The following is an 18,741-nucleotide window of genomic DNA, read 5'->3' as shown; positions in this document are numbered from 1 at the left end:
GGAGCCGTTCCGTTTGTTCCCGTGGGGGGGGGGGGGGGGGGGGGAGCCGTTCCGTTCGTTCCCGAGGGGGGGGAGTGCTGATGTGCTGATGGCAATGTGCTTTTATTAAAATGTTCAAAAATTAAACAGCTACAAAGAACTACAAAAATGGCCGAGTGCCAATGTTTCCTTCACACTGCGCGTGCGCGAACGCTCTAACGCGCACGCGCAGCGTTGCCGGCAGGAAAAAAATTAATTTAAATGGTACCCGCCCCCTCCCACTTACAAAATCGGTGCGAGTGTAGGTTCCGCCCCCCTGGGCGCCGCGCCAGGCAGACAAGGAGCTGCAGGGCGCTCGAGAATAGCGCGTTTTTTTTTAGGCGCAAAAAACGGGCGCCCAGCTCGGAGGGGCGCCCGTTTTCTATCGTGTGGAAACTTGGGCCCTTTGTAATTATTTTGTGGGAAAATAGGCCAGACTGATCTTGGACAGATAAAGGGGGCATTGTTTCAAATGAAGTTCAAATGTGCATTGTTTAAAGCTTTAACAGATCCTGGTCAAGCAGAATGACATGTGATACCTGCTCATCAGCCATTCTATGTACAGTACATTCCATTGTGTCTTTGATTATAGTTAATAAATAGGGAGATTACTGTGTTTTAATTTGTAACATTTTTGAAGCTACTGGAGTTAAAATGGAAGTTGCCTTACCTTGAATCCTGGGGTCTTTATTTTGAAATACATACTGAAGGCTTATGTTTAACTAAGTTCTGAATCAACGCCTTTATTCTATTGGTTGTACTTGTTTTAATTGTTGTACTTTCTATTTCTGGTTAGAAACATAGAAACATAGAAAATAGGTGCAGGAGCAGGCCATTCAGCCCTTCTAGCCTGCACCGCCATTCAATGAGTTCATGGCTGAACATGAAACTTCAGTACCCCCTTCCTGCTTTCTCGCCATAACCCTTGATCCCCCGAGTAGTAAGGACTTCATCTAACTCCCTTTTGAATATATTTAGTGAATTGGCCTCAACTACTTTCTGTGGTAGAGAATTCCACAGGTCCACCACTCTCTGGGTGAAGAAGTTTCTCCTCATCTCGGTCCTAAATGGCTTACCCCTTATCCTCAGACTGTGACCCCTGGTTCTGGACTTCCCCAACATTGGGAACATTCTTCCTGCATCTAACCTGTCTAAACCCGTCAGAATGTTAAACGTTTCTATGAGGTCCCCTCTCATTCTTCTGAACTCCAGTGAATACAAGCCCAGTTGATCCAGTCTTTCTTGATAGGTCAGTCCCCCATCCCGGGAATCAGTTTGGTGAATCTTCGTTGCACTCCCTCAATAGCAAGAATGTCCTTCCTCAAGTTAGGAGACCAAAACTGTACACAATACTCCAGGTGTGGCCTCACCAAGGCCCTGTACAACTGTAGCAACACCTCCCTGCCCCTGTATTCAAATTCCCTCGCTATGAAGGCCAACATGCCATTTGCTTTCTTAACCGCCTGCTGTACCTGCATGCTAACCTTCAATGACTGATGTACCATGACACCCAGGTCTCGTTGCACCTTCCCTTTTCCTAATCTGTCACCATTCAGATAATAGTCTGTCTCTCTGTTTTTACCACCAAAGTGGATAACCTCACATTTATCCACATTATACTTCATCTGCCATGCATTTGCCCACTCACCTAACCTATCCAAGTCACTCTGCAGCCTCATAGCATCCTCCTTGCAGCTCACACTGCCACCCAACTTAGTGTCATCCGCAAATTTGGAGATACTGCATTTAATCCCTCGTCTAAATCATTAATGTACAATGTAAACAGCTGGGGCCCCAGCACAAAACCTTGCGGCACCCCACTAGTCACTGCCTGCCATTCTGAAAAGTACCCGTTTACTCCTACTCTTTGCTTCCTGTCTGACAACCAGTTCTCAATCCACGTCAGCACACTATCCCCAATCCCATGTGCTTTAACTTTGCACATTAATCTCTTGTGTGGGACCTTGTCGAAAGCCTTCTGAAAGTCCAAATATACCACATCAACTGGTTCTCCTTTGTCCACTTTACTGGAAACATCCTCAAAAAATTCCAGAAGATTTGTCAAGCATGATTTCCCTTTCACAAATCCATGCTGACTTGGACCTATCATGTCACCATTTTCCAGATGCACTGCTATGACATCCTTAATAATTGATTCCATCATTTTACCCACTACTGAGGTCAGGCTGACCGGTCTATAATTCCCTGTTTTCTCTCTCCCTCCTTTTTTAAAAAGTGGGGTTACATTGGCTACCCTCCACTCCATAGGAACTGATCCAGAGTCAATGGAATGTTGGAAAATGACTGTCAATGCATCCGCTATTTCCAAGGCCACCTCCTTAAGTACTCTGGGATGCAGTCCATCAGGCCCTGGGGATTTATCGGCCTTCAATCCCATCAATTTCCCCAACACAATTTCCCGACTAATAAAGATTTCCCTCAGTTCCCCCTCCTTACTAGACCCTCTGACCCCTTTTATATCCGGAAGGTTGTTTGTATCCTCCTTCGTGAATACCGAACCAAAGTACTTGTTCAATTGGTCTGCCATTTCTTTGTTCCCCGTTATGACTTCCCCTGATTCTGACTGCAGGGGACCTACGTTTGTCTTTACTAACCTTTTTCTCTTTACATACCTATAGAAACTTTTGCAATCCACCTTAATGTTCCCTGCAAGCTTCCTCTCGTACTCCATTTTCCCTGCCCTAATCAAACCCTTTGTCCTCCTCTGCTGAGTTCTAAATTTCTCCCAGTCCCCAGGTTCGCTGCTCTTTCTGGCCAATTTGTATGCCACTTCCTTGGCTTTAATACTATCCCTGATTTCCCTAGATAGCCACGGTTGAGCCACCTTCCCTTTTTTATTTTTATGCCAGACAGGAATGTACAATTATTGTAATTCATCCATGCGGTCTCTAAATGTCTGCCATTGCCCATCCACAATCAACCCCCTAAGTATCATTCGCCAATCTATCCTAGCCAATTCACGCCTCATACCTTCAAAGTTACCCTTCTTTAAGTTCTGGACCATGGTCTCTGAATTTACTGTTTCATTCTCCATCCTAATGCAGAATTCCACCATATTATGGTCACTCTTCCCCAAGGGGCCTCGCACAATGAGATTGCTAATTAATCCTCTCTCATTACACAACACCCAGTCTAAGATGGCCTCCCCCCTAGTTGGTTCCTCGACATATTGGTCTAGAAAACCATCCCTTATGCACTCCAGGAAATCCTCCTCCATCGTATTGCTTCCAGTTTGGCTAGCCCAATCTATGTGCATATTAAAGTCACCCATTATAACTGCTACACCTTTATTGCATGCACCCCTAATTTCCTGTTTGATGCCCTCCCCAACATCCCTATTACTGTTTGGAGGTCTGTACACAACTCCTACTAACGTTTGGTTGTGTTTTCCTGCTTTTTATTATCTTTCTTGTAAAGAAATTTGACAAGTAGTTTAACCTAAATACATTAGTCTGATGGTGTGTTATTTGCCGCCTATCAAAGATAGCAGTTGTATGTGGTGCCCATCCCATATAATCACCACAAAAATATACTGTAGATCAGGGGTCATTGTTAGTCCTGTGATATGCTATCCTATTCACAGTACAGGTTTTGATTGACAGTCTGCAAATGTAGGCTGCCTTCATGAGCATCCATTAAGAGTCTTGGGAGATCGTCCACCTCAACAACAAGCAGAAGTTATATTGATTCTATAATTAATTGTTGTGTATTCATTTTTATCTGCTATCACAATAGTCAGATGTGGAGCACCATTTTCACTGTGAAAATGTTCATAGAGTCCTAAGTTACTGTTTTTTCCTATAATGTTAAATCCAAGGAAGAGGCATATAAATTAGCCAGAAAAAGCAACAAACCTGAGGACTGGGAGAAATTTAAAATTCAGTAGAGGAGGTCAAAGGGTTTAATTAAGAGGGGGGAATAGAGTATGAGAAGAAGCTTGCCGGGAACATAAAAACTGACTGCAAAAGCTTCTATAGATATGTGAAGAGAAAAAGATTAGTAAAGACAAACGTAGGTTACAGGTGAATTTATAATGGGGAACAAAGAAATGGCAGACCAATTGAACAAATACTTTGGTTCTGTCTTCACGAAGGAAAACAAAATAACCTTCCAGAAGTACGAGGGGACCGAGGGTCTAGTGAGAAGGAGGAACTGAAGGATATCCTTATTAGGCGGGAAATTGTGTTAGGGAAATTGATGGGATTGAAGGCCGATAAATCCCCGGGGCCTGATAGTCTGCATCCCAGAGTACTTAAGGAAGTGGCCCTAGAAATAGTGGATGCATTGGTGATCATTTTTCAACAGTCTATCGACTCTGGATCAGTTCCTATGGACTGGAGGGTAGTTAATGTAACACCACTTTTTAAAAAGGGAGGGAGAGAGAAAGCGGGTAATTATAGACCGGTTAGCCTGACATCAGTAGTGGGGAAAATGTTGGAATCAATTATTAGTGATGAAATAGCAGCGCATTTGGAAAGCAGTGACCGGATCGGTTCAAGTCAGCATGGATTTATGAAGGGGAAATCATGCTTGACAAATCTTCTGGAATTTTTTGAGGATGTAACTAGTAGAGTGGACAAGGGAGAACCAGTGGATGTGGTGTATTTGGACTTTCAAAAGGCTTTTGACAAGGTCCCACACAAGAGATTGGTGTGCAAAATTAAAGCACATGGTATTGGGGGTAATATACTGACTGTGATAGAGAACTGGTTGGCAGACAGAAAGCAGAGAGTCGGGATAAATGGGTCCTTTTCAGAATGGCTGGCAGTGGAGTGCCGCAGGGCTCAGTGCTGGGACCCAGCTCTTTACAATATACATTAATGATTTAGATGAAGGAATTAAGTGTAATATCTCCAAGTTTGCAGATGACACTAAACTGGGTGGCAGTCTGAGCTGTGAGGGGGACGCTAGGAGGCTGCAGTGTGAATTAGACAGGTTAGGTGAGTGGGCAAATGCATGGCAGATGCAGTATAATGTGGATAAATGTGAGGTTATCCACTTTGGGGGAAAAAACGCGAACACTGAATATTATCTGAATGGCGGCAGATTAGGAAAAAGGGAGGTGCAACGAATCCTGGGTGTCATGGTTCATCAGTCTTTGAAAGTTGGCATGCAGGTACAGCAGGCGGTGAAGAAGGCCAATGGTATGTTGGCCTTCATAGCTAGGAGATTTGAGTATAGGAGCAGGGAGGTCTTACCGCAGTTGTACAGGGCCATGGTGAGGCCTCACCTGGAATATTGTGTTCAGTTTTGGTCTCCTAATCTGAGGAAGGATGTCCTTGCTATTGAGGGAGTGCAGTGAAGGTTCATCAGACTGATTCCCGGGATGGCTGGACTGACGTATGAGGAGAGACTGGATCAACTGGGCCTTTATACATTGGAGTTTAGAAGGATGAGAGGGGATCTCATAGAAATATATAAGATTCTGACGGAACGGGACAGGTTAGATGCGGGTAGAATGTTCCCGATGTTGGGGAAGTCTAGAACAAGGGGATACAGTCTTAAGATAAGGGGTAGGCCATTTAGGACTGAGATGAGGAGAAACTTCTTCACTCAGAGAGTTATTAACCTGTGGAATTCCCTGCCGCAGAGAGTCGTTGATGCCAGTTCATTGGATATATTCAAGAGGGAGTTAGATATGGCCCTTACGGCTGAGGGGATCAAGGGATATGGAGAGAAAGCAGGAAAGGGGTACTGAGGGAATGATCAGCCATGATCTTTTTGAATGGTGGTGCAGGCTCGAAGGGCCGAATGGCCTACTTCTGCACCTATTTTCTATGTTTCTATGAAACAGTTTCAGTTTTTTCAACAGTTTGTTCACTGGTGTAAACACTGCCTACAAAATAAGTGCCTACAATACAGAAAAACTACTTTGGGAAGTCCTCAGATCATGACAGGCACGATATAAATGCAAATGATTTATTTATTTTAAAGACCAAGTCAGTCACCAAACAGCAGATGGTAGCTAAGTGAATGAACGAGTGCATTTTACATTGTTACCATATTACACAAAGGTTATTCCAACTATTTTATAGTTGTTTCCTGGGCATCTCTCAATTCGGTTCTGATTGATGGTATTTGCACACTGCCACACATAGTAATCCTCATGCATTTTCTAAACATTATGGTCACCACCCCTTGCTGAATTAAACAGTTTTGGTCTCCTTATTTAAGGAGGGATATACTTACATCGGAGGTAGCTTAAAGAAGGTCCACGAGGTTGATTCCTGAGATGAAGGGATTGTCTTATGAAGAAAGGTTGAGCAGGTTGGGCCTATACTCATTGGAGTTTAGAAGAATGAGAGGTGATCTTATTGAAATGTATAAGATTCTCCGAGAGCTTGACAGGGTAAATGCAGAAAGGATGTTTTCCATCGTGGGGGAATCTAGAACTAGGGGACATAGTTTCAGAATAATCGCACATTTAAAATGGAGATGAGGAGGAATTTCTTCTCTGAGGGTCATGAATCTTTAGAATTCTTTACCCTAGAGAGCTGTGGAGTCTGAGTCATTGAATATATTTAAGGTGGAGATAGCTAGATTTTTGAACGATAAGGGAGTTGAGGGTTATGGGGAGCGGGCAGGAAAGTGGAGTTGAGGCCTATATCAGATCAACCATGACCTTATTGAATGCTTGAGGGGCCAAATGGCCGACTCCTGCACCTATTTCTTACGTTCTTATGAACTACTCTGATATATTCCTCTGGTATGTCTGGTGGTTTAAATGAAGGAGATTCTTCTAATGATGTGCATCCTCCACACACCAGAACCTTACTCAACTCTCGATTCAGGCCTTCAAATTTGTAGGTTTTTAGGATTAGTGATTCATAGTTAGTTTCATTTTATCTTCAGGACAGAAGTAATTCGTGTGATAATGTCATGATGATGTTTTCACTGTGCTAAGCTCATGGTTTGGAGGAAAACCAGTCAAGTTCAGCTTTACTCTCAAGCTGTGTGGAGGATGCATGTACTGTGAAGACTGAAGAACCTGCAAATTTGGTAATTCTGCTTCAAGAAGCAGTGCATTTAGCAGATGCACAGGAGTAACATCAGACAGAGGGAGCAGGTCTGCAGCATGGGAAGTCTGGCCTTGTGGAGAATAATTGCTTTTTGTTGTGATTTGGTTTTCTGTACCAGCAACTCATTTTCCTATCTTCCCCACCCCCCTCACTATGCTGGAGATAGTGTTTAAGCTGGACTTTTCATTGCACCAAGTCTGAACTTCTCTGCCTTTAATCATAGAGAAACTTCCATAACCGAACAGATATAACCCGCAAACATTTTTTTTTAAGTTAATAACAGACATGCTGCCAAACCATGGAGAGGTCATTTGTATTCTTAAAGGTCTGTTTTCTATTACACAGGGGAGAAAAGAAATGCACTTTTGCCTTCTATCAAAAATTAGAGCATTCAAATTTATTGTCAGAATTCCATTAATGTCACTAGGGGCTTCAACGCAGTCTGTGGCCCAGAGTGGACATGAACCGTCCATTGCCTCATACACTGGGATAATCGAATCGTCAGATGTGGATTTTTAAACCGGAACTATCTAAATCTATTTCCATGTCCTTTCCCTGTATCTTTTTATAATCTCCATTTGCAAATAGGTATCCATTTCTCTTTTCAATAATGTTATAGTCTCTGCCAAATGGCCTTTTCATGTTCTAATAACCTTTTGTCTGAAATTTCCTCTAGTGATAATCCTAAATCTTATGTTCCCTTCCTTGTTGTTAATTTGCCAACTAGTGTGCACAATTGTTTACTATATATCCCCTCAAAACTACTCATAATTTTGAAAACCGTGAATAGGACCACTTTTTTTTTTCAGTCTTTCTCCATAAGATAATTCTAGTGAATCTTTGCTGTACCCTTTCTATATCTGCATTATCCTTTCCATAATGGGATGCCCACAGTACTGCAATCGTGGCTTAATCAATGTCTTGAAGAAATTCAATATCACTTCCTTGCTTTTCTATTTGCTGTCCCAATGAGTAAAAACTAGAGCCTTTTTGATGGCCTTTTCTATCTGTACTTATATCTTTCAAAATTAATAATACAATTTGGTTCAATGAGTACTAAATGTTGATTCCATAAATTGTCTGCATTAAATTTTAGATACCGTAACAGATATGAGTTAGCTAAATTTTGTATTGCATTTTCTCACAGATACCAAGCTATGTACAGCTACAACCCTAGAAATGAAGATGAGCTGGAGCTCAAGGAAGGCGATATTGTTGATGTAATGGAGAAGTGTGATGATGGCTGGTTTGTTGGTATGTGCATTATATAGTCTCTCTCTATAATAGATATATATATATATATCAGGGTAGGGATGAGCTAACAGATTAATGTTCATTTCTGAATCTGAAACCCATGAAAAGAAACAAACACGGTTAATTGGGGTGAAGAATATGCAGGATAACTTCCTTGAACTACTAAGAAGATTAACTTCCTGTATGGTTGTCAGGACATGAGGGAATCCTGACAGAAATGGCTACCTTGGGCAAATGTTCCAGGACACCTTATTTACCCAATGGAGACAAAGTGACTCATGACGGAGATAGACAGATTTTTGAGCGGGCAGGGAAGTGGAGCTGAGTCCATGATCAGATCATCCATGGTCTTATTAAATGGTGGAGCAGGCTAGAGGGGCCAGGTGGCCTACACATGCTCCAATTTATTATGTTCTTTTATTGTGCGTTTTGTCAGCATAATAATCATCATCATCATCGGCAGTCCCTCGGAATTGAGGAAGACTTGCTTCCACTCCTAAAGTGAGTTCTTTGGTGGCTGAACAGTCCAATATGGGAGCTACAGACCCTGTCACAGGTGGGACAGACATTTGTCGGGGGAAGGAGGGGTTGGACTGACTTACCACACACTCCTTCCGCTGCCTGCACCTGACCTCTTCACGCTCGCGGCGTTGAGATTCGAAGAGCTCAACACCCTCCCAGATGCACTTTCTCCACCTAGGGCGGTCTTCGACCAGGCACTCCCAGGTGTCAGTGGTGATGCGCACGTAACCAGGGAGGCTTTGAGGGTGTCCATGTAATGTTTCCGCTGCCCACCTTTGGCTCATTTGCCATGAAGGAGCTCCGCATAGAGCAATTGCTTAGGGAGTCTCGTGTCTGGCATGCGATCTATGCGGCCTGCCCAGCAAAGCTGATCGAGTGTGGTCAGTGCTTCAATGCTGGGGATGTTAGCCTGGACGAGGACACTGATGATGGTGCTCCTGTTCTCCCAGGGGACTTGCAGAATCTTGCGGAGACATCGTTGGTGATATATCTCTCGCGACTTGAGGTGTCTTCTGTACATCATCCATGCCTCTGACCCATACAGGAGGGCGGGTATTCCTGTAGACCATGAGCTTGGTGGTAGATTTGAGGGCCTGGTCTTCGAACACTCTTTTCCTCAGGCAGCCAAAGGCTGCACCAGCGCACTGGAGGCGGTGTTGAATCTCCGCATCAATGTCTGCCTTCATTGATAAGAGGCTCCCGAGGTATGGGAGGCATAAAGGATAAGCAGAGAAACACTAGATCGGATTAATCGGGCAAATTCAGAGTTATCAACATCAAACAAATATTAGTAGATTTAGGATTAGAAGAGAAAATCTTGACGAACTCATTTAAACTCATTTAAAGAATATAACTGTAAATTCATGAATCCTGCACTCCTAGCAGGACCCAAGCTCAATGGCAGCATGGGTCAGAGATGAGGCTACAGCACTGTAGTAGTACTTCTCCAACCCCATGCTCCTTTTCAGCGCGGATCGTTGGTTTTACCTTACAGAGGCAGCATTTACTTTTTATAGTGAAATTGCAATAGATTACCTTTCCAAAAGAGTGAGCGTTGTCACTTGACATTGGACAAGTATAAGAAAGTCAAAATGAGCTTCTGCCTGAGAGTTACTCCCTTCCAATTACTAACAGCAGAAGTTTGTGAAACTTTCTAGTGAACTTCAATATAGCAACATGAATGTACAGATAACGAATGATACCTTGCGCATGTACCCTGCTATTTTGATAAAGGATTCATGCAAATACAAACCATCCAATCTTTTCCACACAAACCTGCATAGGTGCAGCCTACACACATTTTAACTTCAAGGTGTCACACACAGCTCATCCCTATTCTGCTGTAAGCTACTATAGTGATAAGAAAGTTTCCTTATAGAAATCTAATCCATTATTTGCAGCAGCTAATGCTTTCAAATAATTTCTTTTTAAATTCATTTAATTTCATTTTTTCTTTAAATTATGGTGCATATGTGGGCAGCAGTAACTGATTTAACCACTAGTTTTCTAAATGTTCAACCCACGTATGCCCAAAAGGAAATTTTCTTCCCGGTGCCTAAATTACAAAATGTACACTGTAATCAGAGCTGTCAGCGGTGGGTAGATCTTAATGCCCATCAAGTGAGCTGTTCTTGCTCCTGCAGACATTTTGCTGGGGCTGCTAATGGGAAACCCCAGGTCTCTTGGTTGCAAATATCCCCCCCTCCCCATGGGGTGAGTATGCTTCCGTTGTAATAGATAAATGTTAAATATCCATCATACATGGCTTTGGTGCTTGTTATGCAGAGGACAGGACTCCAGACTGCAATCACTTTTGCAGAGGTGCTGGGAGCAGAGTCCTTAAGTGGAGGCAGATGTGCAGTCAGCATTTATCTGATCTTCTGTCTGCTTGGTAAACATAGAAAGAGAGCCATCAGGCAGTGTGTAAAGAAAACACACATTCTGCCCATGACTGGTGGGTGCTCTATAGCACCAGTATTTGGAAATGGAGACGTCTAGTGACAGTTCCAAGCAGTGTCTTGTTCTGACAGTACAACTCGGGCATGTTTTAATTTGCAGTATTCTGTGGATACGCTAATTTCACTACTCGCAGCATATTATGGATTAATTCCTAGTGGCCTGTGGTGGGATTTGGTGTTCCAGAACTAATTTTAATTCTGCCCTTAATGTTTTGTCACTGGCCACGTGCCCACAGAGTAAGCAAAGATCATTGTGCCCTTCTTGGTTCCTTATTTGCTCTTTCATCTGTGACAAAGTTTGTTAAGTTTGCAGCAGTTGATAAGTTCGAGATCGCTTTATCCTATAGACTTGTGTGCACTGGAATTTGGATTGAAACTGCCAAAAAAAAAGTTTGCTAGTGAGCCTCATCTCATTATAGAGGAGATTTTCATATAATCTATCAGATTTGGATTCTAATACAGAGGGGAAAGTGCAATTTAACACACTGTACCAGCCAGGAAAAAATGAATTGAATATAAACTATGACTTGCTCTTGATGGGGGGTGATAAACTGACCTGTGGACATGTAAAGCCCTCTGAGAGATTGTCCTAACTGTAATGCATCAGTTATCTTGAGCATAGATTGAGCTATTTCTGCCTTGAATTGACACTGGGTATAGGTTAAGACACCCAAACAGAACTAGTTCCTATCATTCAGATCTGCTGTCCCAATGAGCCCCTTTATGTTTTGTAACATAATGCAAATTATTGCAAAATTAAACACTACTAATAAATGTGCAAAATGGAGTTCAGAAGGAGATGACAACAGCCACATTTGTCCAAGTTTGAGACTTTTTTTTATTGTTGTCAAACATTTTGCCAAATATCAAGACGCTTTCCTAGGAACAACCACATTGCTACCAACAGATGAAGGAAGGACAAGCGTATGGACAGTAATGGCACAAAAAAAGGGGACATAGCGTCCAAGCTTTGCTCTACCACACAAAATTGTTGGAAAAGAATCAACAAGCTGAAATGACTTCTGGGGGGAAAAAATTGAGATCAGCATTCAGAGATCAAAAGAATGTGACATTGGAATATACTACCAAGGACAAGTCCAAGTTGACAGGAGGAACGGACTGCAATAAAACTTCAGTTGTACCTGAAATCAAACATCATCTATCCCGGAGTCCCATATACCCGGTAAGTTTACCTTATAGTCTCTCCTTCCATGCAATCTCCCAATAAAGTAAAAATAATGGACAAACATAAATTTAACATTTGCAGAATGCCAAGAATGTTTTAACAACCCCAATATGCATGTAAGTGGTCCTGTGTACAGTGGTCCATAGTTGCACTTCACCTGCTTTTGTAAGTTTCTTCCAAATGGCATCTGCACCTGTCTGTCTGCAGTTCCACTGCACATGTTCAAATAACTAAGGTTTTGTATCTTGTCCCAATTTTGTCTCCCCAGATAGTACGTCATCTTCCATCTCAAATCCATCCTTTGGAAAGGTCATGGAAGAGGCACCACATGCCCAGAACTCCACTAGCAAAGAGTTGTCATCATCTGCAGCTGGGGCATATATGGAGGGGAGTCCAAAGTCTCTTGTCGAGCGGCATGAAAGCCAATCACCTGTAACCATGTCCTCCGAAGGAATGTCCTGGACGTACCCAAAATGTTTGAGAGGTGCTGAACTGGAAGATGAGGCAACAAGTCAGCCAGAAGAGGAACATATCCACTGTAAATCTGTCTCAGCATTTCAGTCTTCTGCTTCATTTCCCTTAGTATCCCAGAATCTTAATTCAGACATTTGTCTTTCTTCAGTTCCTTCAGAATGCCACAGTAACGGTGTATCTTCTTTAGTATCTGGAAGTCTTGAGGTGTGTCACTCACCATTGCTGAGTTCTGTGAGGAAGGATTTATGTCTGCCGGAGCAGGTTATTGACAGTAGACCAGAAGACAAGACGGCATGTGAGCTGCAAGTGGAAATTGCCAACTTCCTTGCCCCAGCTGCTGGGTTCCTGGAACAGATTATGGACAATGTTCCTGCTGGCGTGCAGACTGACACGACAAATGAGAAGACCTGCCAACAAGAAGACACAGATGCCGGCCTCCTTGCACTCTCCACAACATTTGGCATGCTTGTGGATGAAGGTATGCACCTGCTCAGGAAGACCATGGACAATGTCCATTCCAGTGTGCAATCGGGCAACAAGCAGATGCACACAGACATGGTTCACCTTCATAATGTTATACAAGTGGGCTGGGTTCAGTTGGCCGAACAGATGAGCTCTCTAATCAAAGTGCTCACCACACTTGTACACAACCAGCAACCCTCTTCCACCGTGTTACATAATGTAGCTCTACAGCGTACTATAGCAATATCTGAAGGCCATTTCCCAGACTACCTTGGGTGCGGATCCACTTCAAAGATGCCTAAAGAGACACTGCCTCCAAGCTGCTATCTTACAGAGGACACTATGACACATGCTTCTTCTGAAAAGCCAGGATCCAGTTCTGCTACTTCTGAAACATATAAATGAAATGCCATATGTTAGCATTTTCCTCAAATACACGTATTCTGCACAGTAAAATGGTGGTGGTACTGTTTCTGAATAGTACTTTTACTTATATTATGGTTTTGCACAGAAATAGAGCATAAAAGCTGACTTTGCACTGAGATATATTTAACTGTTGTGCACATATTCCATTGAACAAACTACCTCAAACAAATGGGGATATCTCCAATCACGTCTTCCTTTTCTACAGAGTAACAATATCCTATTTACCTATAAGCTAGTTGTCGCAGTAAAAATGTTTATTCTTACTTGCGTCTCCATTGTTGTCTTTCCTCCATGTCAGTGTTTTGTACGTGGTGGCTGTCCGCCCTGGTGGGTGTACCTCTAACTGCCTTGAAATACTGGGCTGGATTTGGACTCCCGGGTGGAAATGCAGCAAAGTGAAGCTGCTTGCCCGCCCGGGAGTGAGGGCAGGGAGGCACGACCCATTCCAAAGACCAGGTCGAATTAGCATTGCCACTCCTTGACTTCCCGACCACAGCAGGAAGCAACTGCCCAGCCATTAGCATCGTGCGGCCCAGAGGCCACCGGTTTGCGGCACCAGGTAAGTCTATGGAGGAATCCCAGTTAGGGGAGCAGGGGAGGCCCGGGGTTTTTGCCAAGCGGGGGAATTAAAATTCCCTCCCCCCCCCCCCCGGCCCAGCCATTGAAACTGATTTGTCAGACTTTTATCTTTGAGGTTCGTTCCATTAATCATGTGTAGGATGACCTTCCATGAAAATATTGTGCACGTGTCCATTCAATGAATATGCCTGCAGAATAATGTGCTCCTGTAATGTGATGCAAAGTGGAATCTTACTACTTAAAGCATTGGTCTCAGTACTCTTTATTGATGCTTCCCTGTGCATTAGTACAGCAAGGAGAACTGTTTTCATGATTATGATCATATACGATCACAAAATTCAATTCTCATTGCACTGCTCAGTGTTAAATGTAAGTCCTGCTTTGAGGACAACGTAAAGAAAGTCAGTAATGACTGGTTAAAGTTAATGCTTCTCCACCCCCGCCCCAAATTACCTTTACAGGTATTTATATTCTACAAGTATTAACATTTTACTGTGCTGTTAAACTTGTGCTGTACAATACAAAAGAATATCGCTAGAAAGAAATCTGTCTTCTAAGACGAGACAAACATCATCCATGTAATACTAATATTACTGACAGGTGGATTATCACCCCTTCCACATTCGCAAGTTTAATCTGATTTTGATTCAAAATGTAATTAGTGAACACAGTGGTATCCTCAGGAAAATATAATCAGGACATTGCTTATTAGGAGTTTATTTTTAACCAAATGTTTGATAATTAAAAGTGATCAATAAACTGACACACTAGGGAGATGAAGCAATACAGACCAAGAGGCCGGAATATAATGAAGTTTGCTTTTTCTTTTTAATCGCAGGAACATCTCGGCGATCCAAGTTCTTTGGTACCTTTCCAGGAAACTATGTGAAGCGACTATAAAATTTTATACATATTTGTATCCACATTGCTTTGAGTTTAGCACAATAACCTCTGCAGCTCTCATTAAAAGAAGTTTCAGTCTGTAGATACTCAAAGACAACCTTTGTGACAGTTGTATGATTGACTACAGCTAACTTCAGAAGCATTACATCATTTGGCACCATCTCCTGCCAAGTAATAAGGACATTTTTTTTTAAAGTACTGATCATGCTGTCTGGCGGCCGTTCTGTGTTCCCTTCAGGATGTCTCAAGAATAATTGTTTTTTAATATTATGGTGCACTTATTTGATCAACCTTTTTTTCCCCCATGTATGCAAACATAGCGAATGCCTATTTATTCTTCTTGGTACAGGAGCTCACAGTGGTCTGCCCACTAACATTTATTATTGATGATTTTGCCACAGAGTAGAATAAACACACACTGCGTTCAGCAAGTATTAGACCAGTAACTTATTCAGCTATGATAATTTGTCACTTTTCAAACTAGAGGTGAAGTCGTGTAGTTTACTCTGTTTTTCCTCCAGTTAATTCATTTGGTTTGTTTTGCTGCTGAACGATGTGAGATATGGAAATAGTAGTGTCACATTTTGTACAGGTTGTTTGGAAATCTATGATTGTGTGTTTCTCACTTCCACCTGCTTTAAAAAAAAAATGGTGGTTTAGAATATATAGTAAAAATAAGGTTTTGGAATAGAATATTGAGTTGATCGGGCCACATGACCATTCTTTGAGGCAAGCCATATTCAGGCTCGCAAGCCCAAATTTTCATATTTAACACTTCAGGTGACTTCTTGGACTCAGCAGTCACTGAAGAGTGGAGACGTGTAACTGTTATATGACTGCAGTTTGGAAATGGATTCAGGCTCGCAACTACTGAGGTGTGAGGCAAGGTGTTTTGTCACTGTATGGTCCAGCCATGCTCAAGAGGTTTTCAAAAAGAGAGATTGGGTACATCTTTAAATTCATTTATTTGAAATCAGTAGTGTTACTCGCAGTTGTGTTCAACATAACTCATTCATTGATCTGGAAATGTCTCCGCCTTGCATTCTTATACTTTCAAAGTTCCTGAATTAATTTCCCATGTACAATTTGTTTATATGTTTGAATAATTGAGTAGCTTCCTTCTAATATATATATCATTTCTGGACAACACATTTAGGTCACATATTCTAAGCTACTCAACATTTGTCCAAAATGAACGTGTTTTTTTAAATAAAAGAATTTGAGCAACGTGTTCCCTGTAATAAAACAATAAACCATAACTGCCATGGTTGGATATGAACACACACGGGAGGGAGAAGGAATTGTTAGCCCTGCAGCACCTTAGTTCAAAACAAGCATGTGTGATTGTCTTTAATTTCTTTCATAAATGCTTGAGTTTACTACAGTGTATGTAGTCCATAGCATTTTGTATATATGTACGTCTGCTTTATTTTGTACAGATGTTTTAGTTGTTGAGTTTTTAAAACAAAAGTCACTACTTTTCAGAAACTTTTCTAAGTCTCTGTCATTTCCCCTCCCCCTTTTTACTAACCGCCTCTCCCACGCCGGTTGCAAGCACATTTAGATGGTGCGAGTGTGTACGATAGTATTTTATTGCAGAATTTTGCAAATTGAATTTCAACAAATATAGTGTTACCAGCAAAAACTTAACTGTACATATATCTTTATAGTTATTAACAGGAAATGAGAAAAAAAAAAGGTCTGGATAGATGCAACAATACTCTTTTACAGTATATCTTTATTACACCAAAATTCAGGGCCTAAAAGCTGGGCAATTCTGAAGCTTCAAATTTTGAACCTGGTCAATTGCATGCAGCGCTGCTGTGAAATCAACATCTTTACTGTTGTTTTATGATGAAAAATGACCATATTTGTTGCCTGTAAAATGAAAACTCTTTATATTCTCTGTAATTGATTTTAAAAGATTTATTTCGTAACTGAACATCAGATGATTCATTTTGATGCAGTACGATTCTTACAGAGAAAACAAGTTACCTTTTTGTGTTTTTTGTGAATTCCAATCCCTAATAAATTTTGCCTGAATTGAATTTCCCTCCCCCTGTTTTTTGTTTGGTTTGAATTTACCTTAAACAGGATATTGATACATTGCACAAAGAGTGGTAAGATTTCAAGGCACAACATTTTAACTAGATTGGTGGATTTGCTTGCTCCCACAGGAGAAATGAAAATGTTTGAGGCATAAAATAACATGGAGTGTTTAATTCTCTACAAGAATCTGTTTTTAGTGATGTTCATTAAGGGATAAATATTGGCTAGGATACCAGGGAGAACTCCCTGCTCTTCGAAATAGTGCCATGGGATATTTTAAATCCACTAGAGAGAGAAGGCAAGACCTCAGTTTAAAGTCTCATCTGAAAGACAGCACTTCTGACAGTGCAGCACTCCCCGGAAATGTCAGCCTAGATATTTGTGCTCAAGTCTCTGGAGTGGGTCTTGAACCCACGACCGTCTGACTCCAAGGCGAGTGTGCTGCCAACGGAGCCACAGCTCACGCCACAAAGATGATATTGTGAAGTTTTTGCTTGGTTATCTTTGGGTTACCGGAAGATTTATAGTTTTTTCAAATAACTTTGGTTATTCACATCTTCACGGGAGATTAAATAAACTCCAGACTCCTTGATGTCGCAACTTATACGTGGCCTGTTGGCTGGAGCGACCTTTTAATGAAAGGAAAGGTCAATCATTTTGAATATTGTTTATTAAAACAACCAAGAGCAAGGAATCATACTGATTAGAATTCAATATTAGAGCACAATTATTTACATCAATATAAAATAATCTTTCAGGTAATTTTCAAGAAATGTCAAGAGCAGGTGGTTAATATGAATTTGAAACAATTTCCACCTAACTCATTCTTGTATATCAACTTTCAAGCATAGGATTAGAAATTACTTAAACTTACTTTACAGCAACATGTGTAATCTATTTATTTTTTATACTGAAGGAAATACACCTAAAACAATTGTTTCATGCTATGGTTTAAAGATCTGTAGTCTTTTTGTAACATTACCTATTCATCTTTGATGGTAAAATTTAAAAAATGGTTGAGATTCTCCAAATGCAGCTGTAAGCATATCTTCATGGTGTATTGAGTAAAAAGAAAACCTATCTTGTAATTAATACAGGTAGTAGTTGTACTGCACATAGTGAGAACAGATTGTTTGAATGCTGAGTTTGGTTTTGTTTTGAGATTCTGAAACTAGTTGCAGATTCTAGGTGTCAGGATTTCTCCGTACTGTGAGGAGAGGAACTAACTTGCTGGGTGCTGCTCCTAGCAGTCCTGGTCACGTGCTGCAGCATGTTCAACACATGAGGCCAGATTTTGCTGAATAATTAATGGTATCTGAGCGATGTATACCATTATTAATGCACAAATAGGCCAGCAACCTGTAGCGAGCAAGACATACCCCATGAATTGTGAATTGCCACAAGTTGATTGCTGATTTGCGCCACTCTGCCATTAGCTTCGTGAAAGCAGCATCTCTCCCTTAACCTTCCTGTAATTTTCATGAAGTTGCTGCATTTGCACATTAATCACCCATTAAACTCGCCACAGGAAGTTAAGTCTAGTACTTAACAGAGTAAGTGCCATTTTAACGATATGATAGTTAATGACTGCCAATCTCTTGCCCAGAAAATGAACAATAGTAAATGTGAAGTCTCATTCCTTCAGGATGTGAATTAGGAGAATTTTAAAAATTTACAATTTTTTCTTACTTTTCCTTTGTCTTTTTTCTCCTCCTCATAATCCAATCTTTCTTTCCCTCGCTTTATTTCTCCTGCTGTAGCTAATTTTACGTCGCATTCACCCACTCTGATTCACCCTCTTTCTCAGTCCTTAAATCTCATTGATTAAGGAGATACACTGTTTGTCCCGTTCATCAAGGACCCAGATGCC

The 18,741-nt window shown here is 41.4% G+C and overlaps 1 protein-coding gene across 33 annotated transcripts in view; it reads left to right on the top strand.

Moving 5' to 3' along the window:
- The window catches only part of sorbs2b (sorbin and SH3 domain containing 2b), a 344,867-nt gene extending 327,997 nt beyond the window's left edge, over positions 1-16,870 (top strand). For 28 of the 33 annotated variants that reach the window (XR_011593121.1, XR_011593098.1, XR_011593119.1 and 25 more), the window contains 3 exons: positions 8,206-8,312; positions 11,664-11,975; positions 12,247-14,750. Coding sequence is in view for 3 of the 33 variants with exons in the window: in XM_070879270.1 (XP_070735371.1) it covers positions 8,206-8,312; positions 14,758-14,819 (169 nt within the window). In the remaining 30 variants the exon portion in view is untranslated. The other 5 variants (XM_070879270.1, XM_070879257.1, XM_070879157.1 and 2 more) reach the window with 3 other exon arrangements.
- Positions 16,871-18,741: the final 1,871 nt, after the last annotated feature.

This window comes from Pristiophorus japonicus, chromosome 1 (genome assembly GCF_044704955.1).
Source record: "Pristiophorus japonicus isolate sPriJap1 chromosome 1, sPriJap1.hap1, whole genome shotgun sequence".
Classification (NCBI taxonomy): domain Eukaryota; kingdom Metazoa; phylum Chordata; class Chondrichthyes; family Pristiophoridae; genus Pristiophorus; species Pristiophorus japonicus.
Note: the sequence above shows the minus strand (reverse complement) of the source record. Positions and strands in the feature narration are given on the sequence as shown.